The following is an 18,790-nucleotide window of genomic DNA, read 5'->3' as shown; positions in this document are numbered from 1 at the left end:
TAGCCTTTCCCTTCTCCAGGGGATCTTCCTAACCAAATTCCTGTCCCGTGACTTTATGAGATCTGGTAAAATGGTTAAAGTCACTGGGTTTGAGGAACTGTGTAACACAGTGGTAGATAACTGGAACATGTCTGTGGGATCAGTGAGGGTTGTCCAATCTAGATTGGCTTTAACTAGTCTCACCTGTATTCAGTCATGTGTCTGTGGGTCAGGTGGGGACTTCCATCCAGATTGTCTTGGGCTGGAGCAGCTTACCTGGGCCAGCTCTGCTCTGTGCTGTCTTTCATCCTCTTCTGCGACAAGCAAGCTCAGCCATGCATATCCTTCTCATGGCAATGGCCAAAGCGCAAGACAGCAAGTAGAAACACGTAAGGGCTCTTCAAACTTAGACTTGGAAATGGTACCCTGTTATTTCCACCTCATTCTCCTGGCCAAAGTCACATGGCTGAACTCAAAGTCACAAGATTGGAGTATAGACCTCATTCTTTGTGGGAGACTGTGAAAAACCTATATAGCAAAGAGTATAGTACGGGGAAGGATGGGAGACAATTGGAGACAATAATGCAATCTACTACATTTCAATTTAGAAAAAACTTATGGGATACATATTGTGCTAGGCCCTGGGGACATAGAAACAAAAGAGATGCAACTTTCTACTCTTGAAATGTTTATAGACTGGGCAACTTTCAGGAGGAGTAAAAGTGCTTTTACTGTATTTAGGTTGACTGGGGACCTCAGCCTCCTTTTAGATCTTTGCTTCTAACCCCTCTGTTAAGATTTATACCTATGTTAATCTTCAGACTTAGCATTTGAGTCATGTTTTTTGTTCTAGTGACTTAAATTTTGGTTAAATGCCCTCACTTGCTAGACTCATTGTGAAGGTTTTGTTGGCTGGTTTTTGTGTGTTTACACAAATATGAAAACAATCCATAGTTCAAAGGAAATAATATCTGTGCACCATCAGTCAGGTTGCTATCAGCACTTGCTGTATTGTTTTTTGAAAGGGATTCATGTTTTCCTCATCTCTAAGTTCTTGAGGAGCCTCATCAAATCTTCAAGTACTGATGACATTATCCTTTATTATCTACATTTAAACTGGGAAGTAGGAAGCCACATTGCAAGGAAGATACTTATGGGGACAATCCACACCCTCAGTGAGGGACACCAGGCACCTTCCCAACGTTGGTTAGCTCTGTTCTTTTCTTTCCGGGGACCTTTAGCCACTTTTCAGATGGGCTATGCTCCCTTCTATAATTTTGCCCCACACTAGTATGTTCCATGATCAGAGCCAGACATCTCATCTCTGCTCTTCCTCATGTTTCCCATTAAGTTCCCATTTCTTGTTTGTGAGAAACCACTTTCTCCCACTGCAGGGCCTTAAGGTGAAGGTGTAAGGGGTGCAAGATCTGTATTTGAAGAGATGCTTTATAACCATCTACTCTTCACACTCTCCTCTTTGCTTTTACAGTTTCTTATCTTTGCTTGTCAACTTTGACTGTCAGCTCCCTGAAGGTGAAGGGCTGACTTGGCTTGTTGTGCAGCATCTCTGATCACTCATTCATCCCCAGGCAGCCCAGCACAGCGAAGAGTGCATGGGTTGACTTTGGAGTCAGATGGATTTAGGTTTTAATCCCAGCTCTGCTCCTGACTAATACTGTGATCTCAGGCAGGCTACTCAACCTCTCTGTGCCTTGGTTTTATAATCCATTATGTGGGCATAGTAAATCTTACTTTTCATGGTTTATGTGTGATGTAATTGTAATAATTATTATAAATTAACTGGAAAATACCTGTCATGATCTCAGTGTTAGTTTTCTCCCTTCCCCAGCTCAACAGCTATCTCTTATTTGCTGCCTCAGGACTGGTTTACCAAGGAGCTATCATAACATGTTTTCAGGATCAAAAATACTTGCTGTGCCAAGAAGAATAATACAGATATATTTTAGTGAGGGAAAAAAAAACCTGGTTATTTCCCTATATAACCTCATTTGCTTTAAAGAACATAATGTTAGAGCATTAGTACAGCATTTTGCGAACTCGAATTATTTTTATAGCAAAGTAGTGAGAAAATGGAAAGTGTCCAGTATTTCACTTTCCATATTTTGCACTTTGGCTATTTGCAGTGTTTGAATATTTACTGCAGACAAGATCTTTACTGATTTTATTTATCTTTATTTTGTATGACCCAGCACAGTTCCTAACACTTCTTAGATGCTCAAGTAAATGTTTGTTGAACAAATGAATGTTTCATTGAATGCAATTGTATGAACTCATGAAAGTTGAATTGTATTATATCTAAGCAGAATATTTTTGTGTCTGGTTTTGGCTGGGGCTGGGTTTAGCTGACTGATGTACAGTGACCATGTACATATGCTCAGTCTTACAGGGATGCGGGAAGGAGGGGTGCAAGATCTGTATTTGGAGAGATGCTTTATAACCATCTGCTCTTCACACTTTTCTCTTTGCTTTTGTAGTTTCTTATCTTTGCTACTAGATTGTCAACTCCCTGAGGGCAGAAGCCATCAGTTCAGTTCAGTTGCTCAGTCGTGTCCAACTCTTTGCAACCCCATGGACTGCAGCACGCCAGGCTTCCCTGTCCATCACCAACTCCTGGAGCTTGCTCAAACTCATTCCACTGAGTCAGTGATGCCTTCCAACCAACTCATCCTCTGTCATCCCCTTCTCCTCCTGTCTTCAATCTTTCCTAGACTCAGGGGCTTTTTCAGTGAGTCAGTTCTTTGCATCAGGTGGCCAAAGTATTGGAGTTTCAGCTTCAGCATCAGTTCTTCCAATGAATATTCAGGACTGATTTCCTTTAGGATGGACTGGTTTGATCTTCTTGCTGTCCAAGGGACTCTCAAGAGTCTTCTCCAACGCCACGGTTCAAAACCATCAATTCTTTGGTGCTCAGCTTTCCTTATAGTCCAACTCTCACATTCATACATGACTACTGGAAAAGCCATAGCTTTGACTAGATAGACCTTTGTGTCCATAACAGAGGCCATAGCTTAGTCTATATTATCATATGTCACTACATATAATTTCTCAGTGCTTGTAACACTGTTGGTTACTCAGTTACTGTTGGTTGAAAGGATAAATATAGTAGCAAAAGCAGCTTAAAGGAAGGTTAGCATTTTTGGATCTTTATATAATGTTGGAAATACAGCATCCTTTATCCCTTCTCATCTGCTTTGATTTATACGTCTCCTCTAGAGCTCTTTCATTGATCCTACCCTTGGATTTATTGTCCTTTAATCTCATCCCTATAAACATCACATGATTTGTGGGGAAGGGTGGAGGCTTTGATGTTAAACAGACCTGGATTTAAGTTCTGAATTAATAACTCGCAGGTTGGGTGATCTTGAATAAGGTTCGTAAGCACTTGATGTCTGTTTTCTCATCTGTGAAGGTGAGTGTGAACCTGCCTGGTGGAGCTGTTTTGAGAACAGATTGGATTGATGAATGAAAGGTACCTACTCTTTGTAGGGATTCTATAAAGAGTAGGTGTGGTTACCATCTGTTTTTCCACTCTCTTTACTCTCTTACTATTTATCCTAATCATGCCTTCCTTTTCTGTTCAGAAATCATGCATTTCTAACCCTGGCTATCTGTGAGCAGTCACTGGAATGCTGGGAGTTGCTGGGGAATGGAATACTATGATCAAAATTTCATTTCATCAGGAATCTTATGTGCCTGTGAACATTGATAAAAACTGTAATAAGAATAGCCACTATTTGGCCTTTTAAAATAATACAGAGATAAATGTGAGTTTTCAGGGAAAAAACCCTCAAATTATAAAGCAAAGAATTGGAGAGTTAAATGACAAGTGAAGAATATAAAGATATAGCACATATCCAAATTTATGATTTTTCATTCTCTCTCTCTCTCCATTTATTACAGCAGATTCCAAAAGATTGCTGTCACAACAAGACCATTTTCCTGAGTAGATTTAAGGACTCTTTACCAGTATTTTTTTCTTGAAATAATTGAGCTTGCTGAAATAAACTATTCAGCTCAATATTTTTCATCTCCCCTTAACACAAATGCATTTGATTCCTATAAATCTGAGTGAGGTCAGTCAGGATTTTTTACTTACTTGTTTTCCACAGAGTATATGAGCTAGTAAGAGTATATGTTGCATTTATTATAGATCATGTTTTCTATTTGGCAAGATGATTTGAATGATTGAGAACAATATTTTAGCACATGTAACAGTAGGAAAACAACCAGAAAGGAGAATTGAAGCAATTGTTCCTTACAGTGAGTACTTTAAGTCAATAAAATATTCTGTTGTAATTGAAGTATATGTTTACATATAAAATAGATAAATCATTTAGTATTATGCTTACTGTTCATTCTTATGGTTCATATATGTATATATAGCCCTCTCATATAGGTGTATATCTATATCATTTAGTCTTTTCATTTGGTTCTCACGTGACACTTTTATATATTCCCATTGTATCTTTCAGCCTCAAACATGTGGATGTTTTCTTGGTTTTGTGCTGTTTTCATTATTTTGGTTATTGCTAGTATGGACGCAGTAGCCAAGACCACACCATATACCAAATTCACGAAGAAATCTGAGGGAAAAGAGATGCCAAAGGGCCCAAAGCCATCCAGTGGCCTACCTCCAGAAGAAGGAGCCCCCTTCAGAGAAGCGGCTGAAAGGGCAGAGCCAACCCCTGACCCCTTAGTCCTCGATTCCGCCTTTGATGCTGCCACTCTCTCCCCCTCCGAAAACCTCACTCTTGACACTGCTGATTTCTTCTCGAATTGCTGTGATTGTTGTTCATCTGGACCAGGGCAAAAGGGAGAACCGGGACAGACTGGAAAGCCAGGTATTTGAAAATACACGCAGCCATGTATTTCCCACTTGTACAAACTTAGAGTTGAGAGGTGATGGATTGGTGGTGGAATTGCCTGAGGGTTTCTACACCATCATGCCAGTGGGACAAGCCTAGGTATAACATTGTGACAAATGCAATGGGTTCTGTTGCCCAGTGTGATAAACAGAGTCACACGTGCAGCTATTAATACTAAACTGAAATGGGATTAAAATTTCAGTTCTTCAGTCACACTGGCCCCATTTCAAGTGCTCAGCAGCCACAAGTGGCCAAAGGGCAGCACAGATTCAGAGCATTTCCATCGTTGCAGAAGGTTCTATTGGGTGGTGCTGGTCAGAGCAGAGACTGAGTCTCCCAGCATTAGACTGGTATGTAGTTCTCCCAGTTATGCAATCACCTCATTAGTGGCTGATGTAAAAAGGTGAAGTGAAAGTTCTGTGGTTTAGTGAGGATGTGTACTGACTGATGGATTTTCGGAGTGCTATTTGTAGTTAGGATTAGCAACGGAACACCTGTGAGGTAGAGAAAAAAGGCAGGATTCAGTGCGCTTCTCATTGAAATTCTGAGGCAGCACTATCTCCTTGCCCAATAGTCTTCATTGAACATCATGGTTAAATATTTCAAAATTTCTAAATATCTTTAATGCATGCAGTATGAATATACTCTCACTTTTATTGTACTATGTTTCAGCTTTCCCATGTCCTACAGTGGTAAATTCAAGGTAAAAGTGAGACCAGAATGTCAGTTTCAAATCCACTATTCCCTGACAGAATTACATATAAATATTTGTTGTGTCTTGCCTGAAGGATTTAAAAGTAATAAAATCAGAAATTCTGCATCCTTGTTAAGCTTTTTGTTCATTTCATCCTATTGCAGGTACCTTTTGGGAAATGTGATCAGTGTTTATGCAGAGGTGAAATTGAAGGGGAAGGGAGCTGGGTAGGAGTCTGGGGTCCCGAGATTTCAGAGTTGCCACAACATTACTGGCGACCTAATGAGACTGGGGAAATTATATTATTTACCAGGGTTTCTTTCAGTATCAAGTCTGGCTGGAAAGCTGCTTGGGAGGAGTGGAAGGTCAAGTAAACACAGCTGGTTGCTAAACTGTTTTCTAAGGCTGTAACATCCAGGGCTTTTGTCTTACACTGATGGATTTAGCTAGGCTGTTCTCAGAGCTGAGACTCCAAATACTGAGGACATATATTCTAAAGGTGTGCCACGTTATTGGACTGCCTGGGGCATGCATATATCTTAGTTGACTAGCTCTGCCAGAGACAGACTGCTTGAGAGTTCAGAAGGTCAAGCTGTCATGGTTCTACCTTGGGGAAACTTCACTAGCACTCTAAGTGTCAGTTTCTAAAATAGTAAAATGGGGTAAGAATAATGGCAGCTTCTTAGAGTCTTCAAGGGACCTGAATGAGGTCATATATACAAGGTCTGAGTGTGATGCCTAGAATAGAACACATACTCAATAAGCTGTGTTTATTTTTCTGGTTAGTTGTAGTAGGAGTCTTTTCTTATCCTGTGCAATATTCTGAACCTGATAGGATCCTATTTTCGAGATTCATAGATATTTGTTCTAGCTTTACCAGTGTTTGAAAAACATTGTTTTCTTGTATTATTTATTTGTTTAATTGAAGCATAGATGATTTTCAATGTTGTGTTAGATTCTGCTGTATAGCAAAGTGACTCAGTTTATATATATATATATATGTGTGTGTGTGTGTGTGTGTGTGTGTGTGTGTGTGTGTATGAAAAGAAAAAAGTGAAAGTGTTAGTCACTCAGTTGTATCCAACTCTTTGTGATCCTCTGGTCTGTAACCTACCAGGATCCCCTGTCCATGGAATTTTCCAGGCAAGAATACTGGAGTGGGTTGCCATTCCCTTCATCAGGGGATCGTCCCAACCCAGGGATTGAACCTGGGTCTCCTGCATTGCATGCAGATTCTTTACCATCCAAGCCACCAGGGAAGCCCATATATGCATATTCTTTTTCATATTGTTTCCATTATGGTTTATTACAGCATATTGAATATAGTTTCCTGTGCTATACAGAAGGACCTTGTTGTTTATTTACTTTATATATACTAGTTTATATCTGCTAATCCCAAACTCCTAGTTTATCCTTCCATCATTCTCTTCCCTCTTTGGTAACCATGATTTTGTCAAAAGCATTGTACTAATGTGCAATGTTTATGCTGTATAAAAATAACATTAAACAAACTTGAAAATGAAAATAAAACTGCTCAAACCCAACTATTTATTTTTTTCATTATCTGTTAGTTCTTGGTCACATGACACACATACATTACATGTATCACATTTGTATCATCTACTGTGATATAAGTAATAACTGTAGACTTTAAAAAGTCATGAGCCTAATTTTACAGTTTCTGAATGAAAGTATTTTGAAGTACACAGCTGTATCTAATATCTTGCAAAGGTAAAATTCCATTTGAGACTTTTATCTCCAGCTTCTTTCATTAATTCAGTTACGATAATAGCTACCTGTCACTGTTTCTATTGTTTCCTCATCTATTTGCCATGAAGTGATGGGATTGGGTGCCATGATTTTAGTTTTTTGAATGTTGAGTTTTAAGCCAGCTTTTTCACTCTCCTCTTTCACTTTCATCAAGAGGTTCTTTAGTTCTTTCTTCACTTTCTGCCATAAGGGTGGTGTTATTTGCATATCTGAGATTATTGATATTTCTCCTGGCAAACTTGATTCCAACTTGTGCTTCATCCAGCCCCACATTTAGCATGATGTACTCTGTTGGGCCATAGAAAGCATCACTATGAACAAAGCTAGTGGATGTGATGGAATTCCAGTTCAACTATTTCAAATCCTGAAAGATGATGCTGTGAAAGTGCTGCACTCAATATGCCAGCAAATTTGGAAAACTCAGCAGTGGCCACAGGACTGGAAAAGGTCAGTTTTCATTTCAATCCCTAAGAAAGGCAGTCCCAAAGAATGTTCAAACTACTGCACAATTGCACTCATCTTACATGCTAGTAAAGTAATGCTCAAAATTCTCCAAGCCAGGCTTCAGCAATACGTGAACCGTGAACTTCCAGATGTTCAAGCTGGTTTTAGAAAAGGCAGAGGAACCAGAGATCAAATTGCAAATATCTGCTGAATCATCGAAAAAGCGAGAGAGTTCTAGAAAAACATTTAGTTCTGCTTTATTGACTACGCCAAAGCCTTCGACTGTGTGGATCACAATAAACTGTGGAAAATTCTGAAAGAGATGGGAAGACCAGACCACCTGATCTTCCTCTTGAGAAACCTGTATGCAGGTCAGGAAGCAACAGTTAGAACTGGACATGGAACAACAGACTGGTTCCAACTTGGGAAAGGAGTACGTCAAGGCTGTATATTGTCACCGTGCTTATTTAACTTATATGCAGAGTACATCATGAGAAACGCTGGGCTGGAAGAAGCACAAGCTGGAATCAAGATTGCCGGGAGAAATATCAATAACCTCAGATATGCAGATGACACCACCCTTATGGCAGAAAGTGAAGAGGAACTAAAAAGCCTCTTGATGAAAGTGAAAGAGGATAGTGAAAAAGTTGGCTTAAAGCTCAACATTCAGAAAACTAAGATCATCGCATCTGGTCCCATCACTTCATGGTAAATAGATGGGGAGACAGTGGAAACAGTGTCAGACTTTATTTTTTTGGGCTCCAAAATCACTACAGATGGTGACTGCAGCCATGAAATTAAAAGACGCTTACTCCTTGGAAGGAAAGTTGTGATCAACCTAGATAGCATATTAGAAAACAGAGACATTACTTTGCTAACAAAGGTCCGTCTGGTCAAGGCTATAGTTTTTCCAGTGGTCATGTATGGATGTGAGAGTTGGACTGGGAAGAAAGCTGAGCACCGAAAAATTGATGCTTTTGAACTGTGGTGTTGGAGAAGACTCTTGAGAGTCCCTTGGACTGCAAGGAGACCCAACCAGTCCATCCTAAAGATCAGTCCTGGGTGTTCATTGGAAGGACTGATGCTGAAGCTGAAACTCCAATACTTTGGCCACCTCATGCGAAGAATTGACTCGTTGGAAAAGGCCCTGATGCTGGGAGGGATTGGGGGCAGGAGGAGAAGGGGATGACAGAGGATGAGATGGCTGGATAGCATCACCGACTCGATGGGCATGAGTTTGAGTAAACTCCAGGAGTTGGTGATGGACAGGGAGGCCTGGTGTGCTGCGATTCATGGGGTCGCGAAGAGTTGGACATGACTGAGCGACTGAACTGAACTGAAGTGAACTGACTCTGCATATAAGTTAAACAAGCATGCTGACAATATACACCTTAATGTACTTCTTTCCCAATTTGGAAGCAGTCTGTTCCATGTCGGCTTCTAACTGTTGCTTCTTGACCTGCATACAGATTTCTCAGAAGGCAGGTAAGGTGGTCTGGTCTTCCCATCTCTTTAAGAATTTTCCACAGTTTGTTGTGATCCACACAGTCAAAGGTTTTAGCATAGTAAATGAAGCAGAAGTAGATGTTCTTCTGGAATTCTCTTGCTTTTTTCTGTGATCCAACGGATGTTGACAATTTGATCTCTTGTTCCTCTGCCTTTTCTAAAACCAGTTTGAACATCTGGAAGTTCTTGGTTCACATACAGTTAAAGCCTAGCTTGGAAAATTTTCAACATTATTTTACTAGCATGTGAGATGAGTACAATTGTATGGAAGTTTGAACAAGTGTTTGGTACTGCCCTTCTTGGGATTGAAATGAAAACTGATCTTTTCTAGTCCTGTAGCCACTGCTGAGCTTTCCAAATTTGCTGGTATTCTGAATGCAGCACTTTAACAGCATCATCTTTTAGGACTTGAAATAGCTCAACTGGAATTCCACCACCTCCAGTGGTTTTGTTCATAGTGGTGCTTCCTAAGGCCCAATTGACTTTGCACTCCAAGATGTCTGAACTCCAAAAATCACTGCAGATGGTGACTGCAGTCATGAAATTAAAAGATGCTTGCTCCTTGGAAGAAAAGCTATGACAAACCTAGACAGACTATTAAAAAGCAGAGACATTACTTTGTCAACAAAGGTCCATATAGTCAAAACTCTGGTTTTCCAGTAGCTATGTATGGTTGTGAGAGTTGGATTACAGAGAAGATATGGCACTGAAGAACTGATACTTTTGAAATGTGCTACTGGAGAAGACTGTTGAGAATCCCTTGGACTGCAAGGAGATCCAACCAGTCAGTCTTAAAGGAAATCAATCCTGAAAATTCATTGGAAGGACTGATGCTGAAGCTGAAACTCCAGTACTTTGACCACCTGATCTGAAGAACTGACTCATTGGAAAAGACTCTGGTGCTGGGAAAGATTGAAGGCAGGAGGAGAAGGGGACAGCAAAGGATGAGATGGTTGGACGGTATCACTGATTCAATGGACATGAGTTTGAGTAAGCTCTGAGAGTTGGTGAAGGACAGGGAAGCCTGGCGTGCTGCAGTCCATGGGGTCACAAAGAGTCAGACATGACCAAACTACCTAATGGGTGCCAAGAACTCTTAAGCACTTTATTGTTTCTCATCTTTGTAGAAAATGTTTAAAATATTATTACATGTCAGTGGATGATTTAATTGCATTTCAGAGAGTTTTATGTAATTCTAGAGGTCATGTAACCTGAGAGTGTTGAACCTGGAATCAAACTCAATTTTTGCAGCTTCCAGCCCCAGCTCTTCAATTAAGTCTAGCCTTCTGGGATTTACACTAAACTAACCAGGATGTAGGTCTCACCTAGATGGAAGAGTGGCCCCAGTAGGTTGTAACCTTGTAACCCCCTTGTAACCTTGCAGACAGTTGCTTTATGCTCCCTGTGCCGAACTGGACACTGCCCTTTATCATTTCCCTCACGACCACATCAGGCATTTAAGTGTCATGAAGAAGGGGATCATTGCACAGTGACTAACTGCCCCTGCTTGCTTCTGCCCCGCCCCCACCCCCATTTTTTCTCCATTACTTTCCTTTCTGCTCTTCCTGCTTTTCTAGACAGAGGAGCTTAACCACCATTTAAGCGTGCCTTCAGCCTTAGCCTCTGTTGCAAGCAATTTATTAAAGTGCCTCATCCAAACAAATACAGTGTTCTTTCAAAGAGGAAATTCAACAGATTGAATATAATTTTCTGCATTCCATCAGCATTAATTGTAATAATTAAGATAAAAGATTACAATTTAATTGTGTGCACTTATCTATAGAGTTAACTTTCAAAGAAACTGGCCACACATTATTGCAGTCAGGGGTTGCAAAACAGTTCCTATGCCTAAACAAGGCTGGGGTTGCAGGAAGGATAACTGTCTTTGGCCTGGGTCTCTGTGTGGCCCAGGTAAGTAGAAGGGATCCAGACTGCTGGGACAAGCAAGGAACTAGTGACGTTATGAACCCCACACCATTTGCCCCTTGGCCCTCTTTACCCTGATCACTAGGTCTGTTCATGGTCTTTTCCACTGCTGTTTTTCCTGAAATACTCATCTTTTTGTTTTTTGTTTTTTTCTTTTTTTAGTCTTGTAAAATTCTAATTTGTTCATTAAGTCTTAGCTTAATGTCCTCTTATTTTTTCCAGGATGTCTACTCTGATCCCTTAAGTTAATTTTTTTTTTAAACCACAATCTACAATAGGAACTTCTTCTTTTCCTCACATTGCTAACAGCAGTGTAGCCGTTTCTATTTATTTGTGTGGTTATTTGCTCATGTTTCTCTTTTGTGGGCTCTCAGCTCCATGGGGGAAAAGGGGCTGCTGGAATGTTGATGGCTGATTCCTGACACCTAGCAGGATGCTTGGTGTATGACTGCAGTGGTTCCTGAGTCAGTGCCTAAGAGAAGGAACGGGAAAAGCCACAGTGCTAGGTATTCTGGTTTTACTTCTTATTTGAAAGTGCAGTCCACATGAGCTTAAGAGTCAGATAATATTTTGTTCCTATTGTTTGATATAGTACTGCTTCTCTGAATCATTTGATCACTGCCATGAATTCAGTGACAAGTACTAATGGGCTCAATTTATCTATTCAGGTAGTGCAAAATTGCAAATCAGACAAAAATATTGTCCTTAGAACTCTGTAATAGTTAATTCTCACCCAGATCTTATCATTAGGACACTGACAATCATTGGCCTCAACAAAGTGACTGCTGTTTTTGAACTAGTGAATTTCAGAAGAGAATTTCCCTGCCCTGATGGCTTTTAAATCTCATTTCCAGGTTTTAAGGGAGAGGCTGGTGATATAGGGATCCCAGGGTCACCAGGAATTGTTGGACCCCAAGGTCCAAAAGGCCAGAAAGGAGAGAGAGGTAGGTGATTATATTCATTTCATGTCGAAACTCAACAGATGTTCTGCGTCATTTTTAAGAAGAGCAGCTTGCTAAGTAAATACCAGCTTCTTGCAGGTGGATCAAGTTTTTAAAATGTAAAAACTTGGTAAGACATACTATGAGTTACATTTGATATTAAAATGTTAACTTTATAAATAGCCAACTGAGAATTATAAACTTGCCTGGTAATCTCTCTTTCACAACACACACACACACACACACACACACACACACACACACATCTTTTCTATTTCTCATAGTCCACCTGGCTGACCCAGTGACGGAGCCACAGGGCACAGAGACTCTGAGGAAGGGTGCTTTTCTATTGTTTTAATTTGCCAACACCTTGCAGTTTGCAGGATCTTAATTCCCTGACCAGGGTTCAAACCCCTGCCATCTGCAGTGGAACACAGAGCCCTAACCAATGGAATGTCGGATAATTCAAGGGGATCTTTTCCTATATATTCCCATTTGAGTTCTTCTTTATGATGCAAATTAACTTCTTACTAGATAAAACTAATCAGAGCAGTCAATCCTCTAGAATATTCCATTTAGACAAATGGCCTACCTGCTAAGAAAAATATGACATATCCTTTAGCTCTCTCAAATCAGAGGTGGTGTCAACAGTGGGAAGAAAACTGAATTAAAATAGAAGACATCAGGCTAATTGCAGTGACCTTGGACCCATCACTTTACCTCATCTGGATATTGAGGGGACTAGACTAGATATTTCTTTATACTCTGTTTAAAGAAGATTTGTTGTTTTGTGTGCTTTACTAAATCTCTTCCAGCTCAGAAATTCTATAATTCCACAGATTTATCAGCAAAGAGGGTGTCCAGCCCGGGGAAATCCCTGGCTCTGTAAGTGCTTTGAGGTATTGAAGGAAGGTTGCAGATTCACTGGGACATTTAGAAATTCCTCAGGGAATACCACCAGCCTGTAGAAATACCATCTATCCATCAAGGTAAATGTCTTAGCCTCAGTGTCACAAGTCAAAAAATCTAATATCATCTATACATCACCCTCTGCATGGCTCAGGAACTGCCTAACTCACTTCTGGTAGAACAGTCAGTGAAGTAATTACTCAGAAAAGATGCTAAGGTAAGAGAGAGCCACTTCACACTTGTCAGTTAGGCGATTTTCATTCTCGGAAACATTTAATCCTTCTGTGGCTGAATTATGTTAGCAGAAAGCTCTGTGAAATAAAGATGAGTGATGAACTTCCCCAGTGATTCATACATTTTGGAAGTTAGACTTCTGCAAGTAGAAGAAAAAAACAGGCAAGTATTGTAAAATAAAGTTCTTAAGAATATGCTTTGATGAAGGATCAAAAGTAGAAATTCATTTAGCCAGTCTATAAAGTGACAACTGTACTTTCCTTTTACTTCCACTTAACTTGGACTCTTGCTTAAGACTTACAGTGAAAAAAATAAATGAGTAGAATGACTGCATTTTGGATAATCATTATCTGATTGAGTAAGTTCATTGTAAGTCATTAAACTCTTTAAATGAACTCGAGAATCAGAATAACTGTGCAGTGAAGGTCAGGATATGAATATTGACAAGGACTGGGAATAGAATTATTCCTTCACTTCCATTCATAGTTACGTTCCCTTGAAAGGTATACAGACATTTTCCTGATGGCCTATGGGTTAATTTCCAAAATTTAAATTTCATGTGGAATGATAATGGAAGAGCCAGCTACTTAGAAAACTATGCTGACTGGCTTATGGTGGGGTGGTGGGGGTGGGGGGGATGGAGGTGGATTTCTCTAGCTAGTCTTATGAAATTTGGCTGAGTCTTTTCTCATGACTTTTAATTTGGTTTAGGGTTTCTTTTTCCCTGGCAAAAATGAAACAAAATATGTTGTTTATATCATAAATAATATGGCTGGCAAATTGATGCCAACCAATATTATATACAATCATGTTTGACTCTGTACAAATTTCTAAACTTTTTCATGCCTAAGCTCCTTCTGTTGACAAAATGTTGACAAAAACATCTGCTCTTTCTTGATGAGAAATGCTACAGACTTTTGGAAATGAAAAACGTCCCAGGTGATGAAATGTGCTTTGTTGTATGAGTTTCCCTGTTATATTAGAGACTGTCTTATTATCAAATAAATGTTAATATTTTATTTAAAAAGGTTGAAATGCAAAAATCCATGGTAAGAGTTTGGAACATTACGTGGTGCAAAGTAAATGCTCAATGAGAGTTAGTTATTGTTATTACTATTATTTTTGCTATTATTATTTATAATTAAATCTAGAGTGGCTGTACTGTAATAAGGTTGGCCTTTGGCCAGGCCCAGTATAAAAGTTCATTTTGTGGTAATACAGCAAATATCTAATACCCCAGATATTTTAATTTTTTTAAAACATGAATTTTCAGTTTTATAATTTGCCCAAAGAGCATATGAAAAACATCCAAACAAAATGAAAATCTGCTTTTCCTTGATGCTCTATGTATGTCAAGGACAATATTTTTTTCCTAAGTGGGTTTTTACCATGAATAGTTTTAGCTGATTGCAAAATGTTGTACTCTGTCAGCTTATACAGTGCATGGCACTATTTCTCAGGCATTATGAGGAATATAAAAAAGAGGACTTTTAAACTGTCATTCAAAATTCATAATAGGAAGTGCACAAACACAGACGTATATAATGTAAAGCAGGATATCAAGAGTTTTGTATGAGATCTGAAAAACTACAAGAATGCTGAGGCAAAAGCTGAACTCTGTCCGAAGAGCTTCGGCACTACCTCCAAATCCTTTAAGTGGTTCCTTTAAATGGTTTACCATCAATTGGAATAAAATGTTCCTAATGATGCTCAATGAATTCTTTTCCCATATTGTCTTTACCTTTACACATTTTGATAAAGGAAACACTGGAATGTTAGTTATATCGTGATTAATATAGCTGGAAAACAGCTAATCTTGGTATCACTTTAGGACTCAAGGGAGAACGTGGGGACCGAGGAGCGAGCGGAGTTCCAGGATACCCAGGAAAGCCTGGAGAACCAGGTAGCTTATCCATTCCGTTCAGTTCAGTTCAGTCGCTCAGTCGTGTCCAACTCTGTGCGACCCCCATGAACTGCAGCATGCCAGGCATCCCTGTCCATCACCAACTCCTGGAGTCCACTCAAACCCATGTCTATTGAGTTAGTGATGCCATCCAGCCATCTCATCCTCTGTCGTCCCCTTCTCCTCCTGACCTCAATCTTTCCCAGCATCAGGGTCTTTTCCAGTGAGTCAACTCTTTGTACCAGATGGCCAAAGTGTTGGAGTTTCAGCTTCAACATCAGTCCTTCCAATGAACACCCAGGACTCATATCCTTTAGGATGGACTGGTTGGGTCTCCTTGCTGTCCAGGGGACTCTCAAGAGCTTATCAGTATATCTATTGTGTGCGGTCACATGTGCAGTAAAGCCTTTAATTTTCTTCCTGTTTGTATTTAAAGTTATCAAGGAGGTCAAAGGGAAATATAAATTATTAATAATCTTCTAATAATTCAGTGTACTGATTGGTGGAATGTCACCAGCACTAGTTTAGGAGTCTGGAGATGGTAGAAGTATCTGAGCTCTGCTCATTTCTCTAGCTGTCCTTGGGGAAAAGATACCTCAATCTTTCCGGGTTGAGGTTCTTTCCCTGGAAGATTCTGGGTTTTGATGGGCAATGTGGAGATGTATGAGAATAGCTGGATTGGGCCAAAATGCAAAGTGTAATAGAACACAGTGGGCAACTATAGTTCTAATACTTCCTCATCTTAACAGTCAGTACACAATATCTAAATATAAGCTATTGTTTTCAGTAGCATTAGCTCTTCCCCTTATGAGAGAGTAGCATTATTTGAACGACTCAGTGTAGGAGTCTCCTCAGAGCCACTATTGCTCAGGGGAGAACCAGATTTCCAGTTCCAGTTAGGAGGTGCTATTTCCTTTTGTGAGCTCTCTGATAATAGCCTCAGCTGGTAAAGAACCTGCCTGCCAATGTAGGAGATGCCAGAGATGCAGGTTTGATCTCTGGGTCAGGACGATCCCCTGGAGAAGAAAACGGCATCCCAGTCTGGTATTCTTGCTGGGAGATTCCATGGACAGAGGAGCCTGGAGGGTTACAGCCCACGGGGCAGCACAAAGTCGGACATAGGCTGAGCACATCCATGCACTGATGATAGCATCCTGGTCAGACCCTATGTGAGCCTTAACCATGACTTCAATTTTCCATTTCAGGTGGAATCGGTCCTAAGGGGGACGCAGGAAACATTGGCCCAACAGGAGTGAAAGGACAGAAAGGCTCGGAGGGGGACCCGTGTGCCAACGGGACCAAAGGAGATAAAGGAGACAGAGGGCCTGTGGGAGCACCCGGCTTGAACGGAGAGCCTGGCGCCAAGGGAGAGAAGGGCGAAGTGGGGGACAAGGGCTACGGCGGAGATTCCGGGGAGAGGGGGGGAAAGGGAGAAAAGGGCGAGGAGGGCACGAAAGGAGAGAAAGGCAGCAAAGGAGATAATGGGATGGAAGGGCAAAGGGGCTCAGACGGCCTGCCTGGGGTGCCGGGTGATCCAGGACTCAAAGGAGAAAAGGGAGAGTTGGGTCCTCCTGGTCTCGTGGGTCCCGCGGGACCCAAGGGCGAGCTGGGGAGCAAAGGGGTCAGGGGGTCGATCGGGAAGAAGGGTTCTCGGGGCCCCAAGGGCTGCAAGGGGGAGGGGGCCAGAGTCCCCCGGTCGGCTTTCAGTGCCGCTTTATCCAGGCCCTTCCCGCCTCCCAATGCCCCCATCAAGTTTGACAAGGTTCTCTATAATGACCAAGGGAATTATAGCCCCGTCACTGGGAAATTTAACTGTAGTGTCCCTGGGACCTATGTTTTCTCCTACCACGTCACCGTGAGGGGCCGACCTGCTCGGATCAGCCTGGTGGCCTGGAACAGGAAGCAGTTCAAGTCCAGAGAGACGCTCTATGGTCATGAAATAGACCAGACCTCTCTCCTCATCATCCTGAAATTAAGAGCAGGGGACCAAGTCTGGCTGGAAGTTTCAAAGGATTGGAATGGGGTGTATGTCAGTGCTGAGGATGACAGCATTTTTACTGGGTTCCTTTTGTACCCAGATGAAAACCTTGGCATTTCACCATAATCTTATGTCTTCAACACTCTAGTTTGGGTTTAGTAGAAGTCAAGTAACATTGGGCAGTGCTGTTGGAAAAAATAACCTTCATTATTTTCATAATTATAAAAATAATACATAAAAATTAAGAAAAAAATGATATAACTTAGGTTGAATAATTCCTATTTTAAGACATCACCTTTTAGAATATTTACACATATTTGAGAGCATGTATCTATTAATTTTGTAGCCAAGTTTTTTCATTTTAGCATTATAATGGCATTTCTTATGTCCTTTAAATAACAATATCTGTATATAAAAATATGAAGATTTATAATAAATACATTCTTACTAAATATTTTCTATATTTCATACACATGTATATAACTCTCTTCTGTGTGAATATGAGGCTAACAGATGACATATAGTGGGCAGACATTTCTCAAATATTTTTAATTCTGTTGGGAGGATTGCCTTCCAATGAAATGGAACTAGTCCCATGTTAGTTTAATTCAGGATAAAAACACAGAAAGAATAATAAAGACTAGCTAAAGTATCTTTAAAATTAATCACTGTGTAAGTGTTTGCTCATAAAAACCCTGTATTATATGGACTTGTGTGTTGGGTGAAAGATAAAAAGAAAGTTGATAAAGATATTGCTTCATCATAGCAAAGATCCAACCATTCATCTAATTATTGTGCTTAGAAGAATTGAATGCCCCCCCCCAAAGATTCCAGAGGAAAATTAAATCATTATTGATCTAAAATTTCAGCCCTTTCTTTATGGAAGAACATTTAATTTGGATAAATTCTTTGGCTTCATTATAATCTCTAAAATAATTAATTCTGGTTATTCAGTAATAACACTGCTGGAACAGGTGAGTATTGGGAATTCATTTGCAATGTGACTAATACTGTGAATATATAATAACTTAGCAGCCTCATTTTTTTTTTTTAAAGAAGTGAATTTATTGACTCTAAATTGAATTTGGTTTAATGAAGGCATATAGTTATACAGATTTGCAAATCTTGGTGGTCAGATAAGGGACTGGGTGATGGCGGATTTTCTGGCCTTGCTTTGCCAGATAAACTCTGAAAAACATAATTCATTTCTGATAAATGTTTCCCAAACTATATTCAGAGGAAAACCATTACTGGAAGTTGTTTTTATGAGCTACTGCAAAGAATGGATTCTGTGTCAAACAAATGTTGAAAATGTTATATTCTGTTTCCCTCTTAAAGGTTTATAAAGCATGTGAGTGTAGTCCCTGACATTCCCACAGAAAATAAATTTGTTTAACTTTGCTTTATCCAATGATCCTATACTTATTTTGAATACAGAGTTCATCAAGCAACATCCCATGGAACAGCATTCTGTAAGATGCCAATTTTGGAAATACTGCAATAGTTTCTCATCCAAAGATTACCCATCAGGCTGGGGTAAAGTTTTCTCTCAAGAGTTTGCCCTTCCTTCAGCAAATTCTTCTCTATTTAGATTGTAATATTGCTTTAATTGTGGCTTTG

The 18,790-nt window shown here is 40.1% G+C and overlaps 1 protein-coding gene across 1 annotated transcript; it reads left to right on the top strand.

The window, feature by feature from the left end:
- The first annotated feature begins 4,480 nt into the window (after positions 1 to 4,480).
- On the top strand, positions 4,481 to 17,519 carry OTOL1 (otolin 1). The gene is made up of 4 exons (XM_020915370.2): positions 4,481 to 4,841; positions 12,060 to 12,149; positions 15,121 to 15,192; positions 16,398 to 17,519. Exons 1-4 carry the CDS (start codon positions 4,481 to 4,483, stop codon positions 17,294 to 17,296), a joined length of 1,422 nt encoding a protein of 473 aa, XP_020771029.2. The 3' UTR covers positions 17,297 to 17,519.
- Positions 17,520 to 18,790: the final 1,271 nt, after the last annotated feature.

Source organism: Odocoileus virginianus, chromosome 4 (assembly GCF_023699985.2).
Source record: "Odocoileus virginianus isolate 20LAN1187 ecotype Illinois chromosome 4, Ovbor_1.2, whole genome shotgun sequence".
NCBI classification, from domain to species: Eukaryota; Metazoa; Chordata; class Mammalia; order Artiodactyla; family Cervidae; genus Odocoileus; species Odocoileus virginianus.
This window is presented reverse-complemented; position numbering and strand designations above follow the sequence as displayed.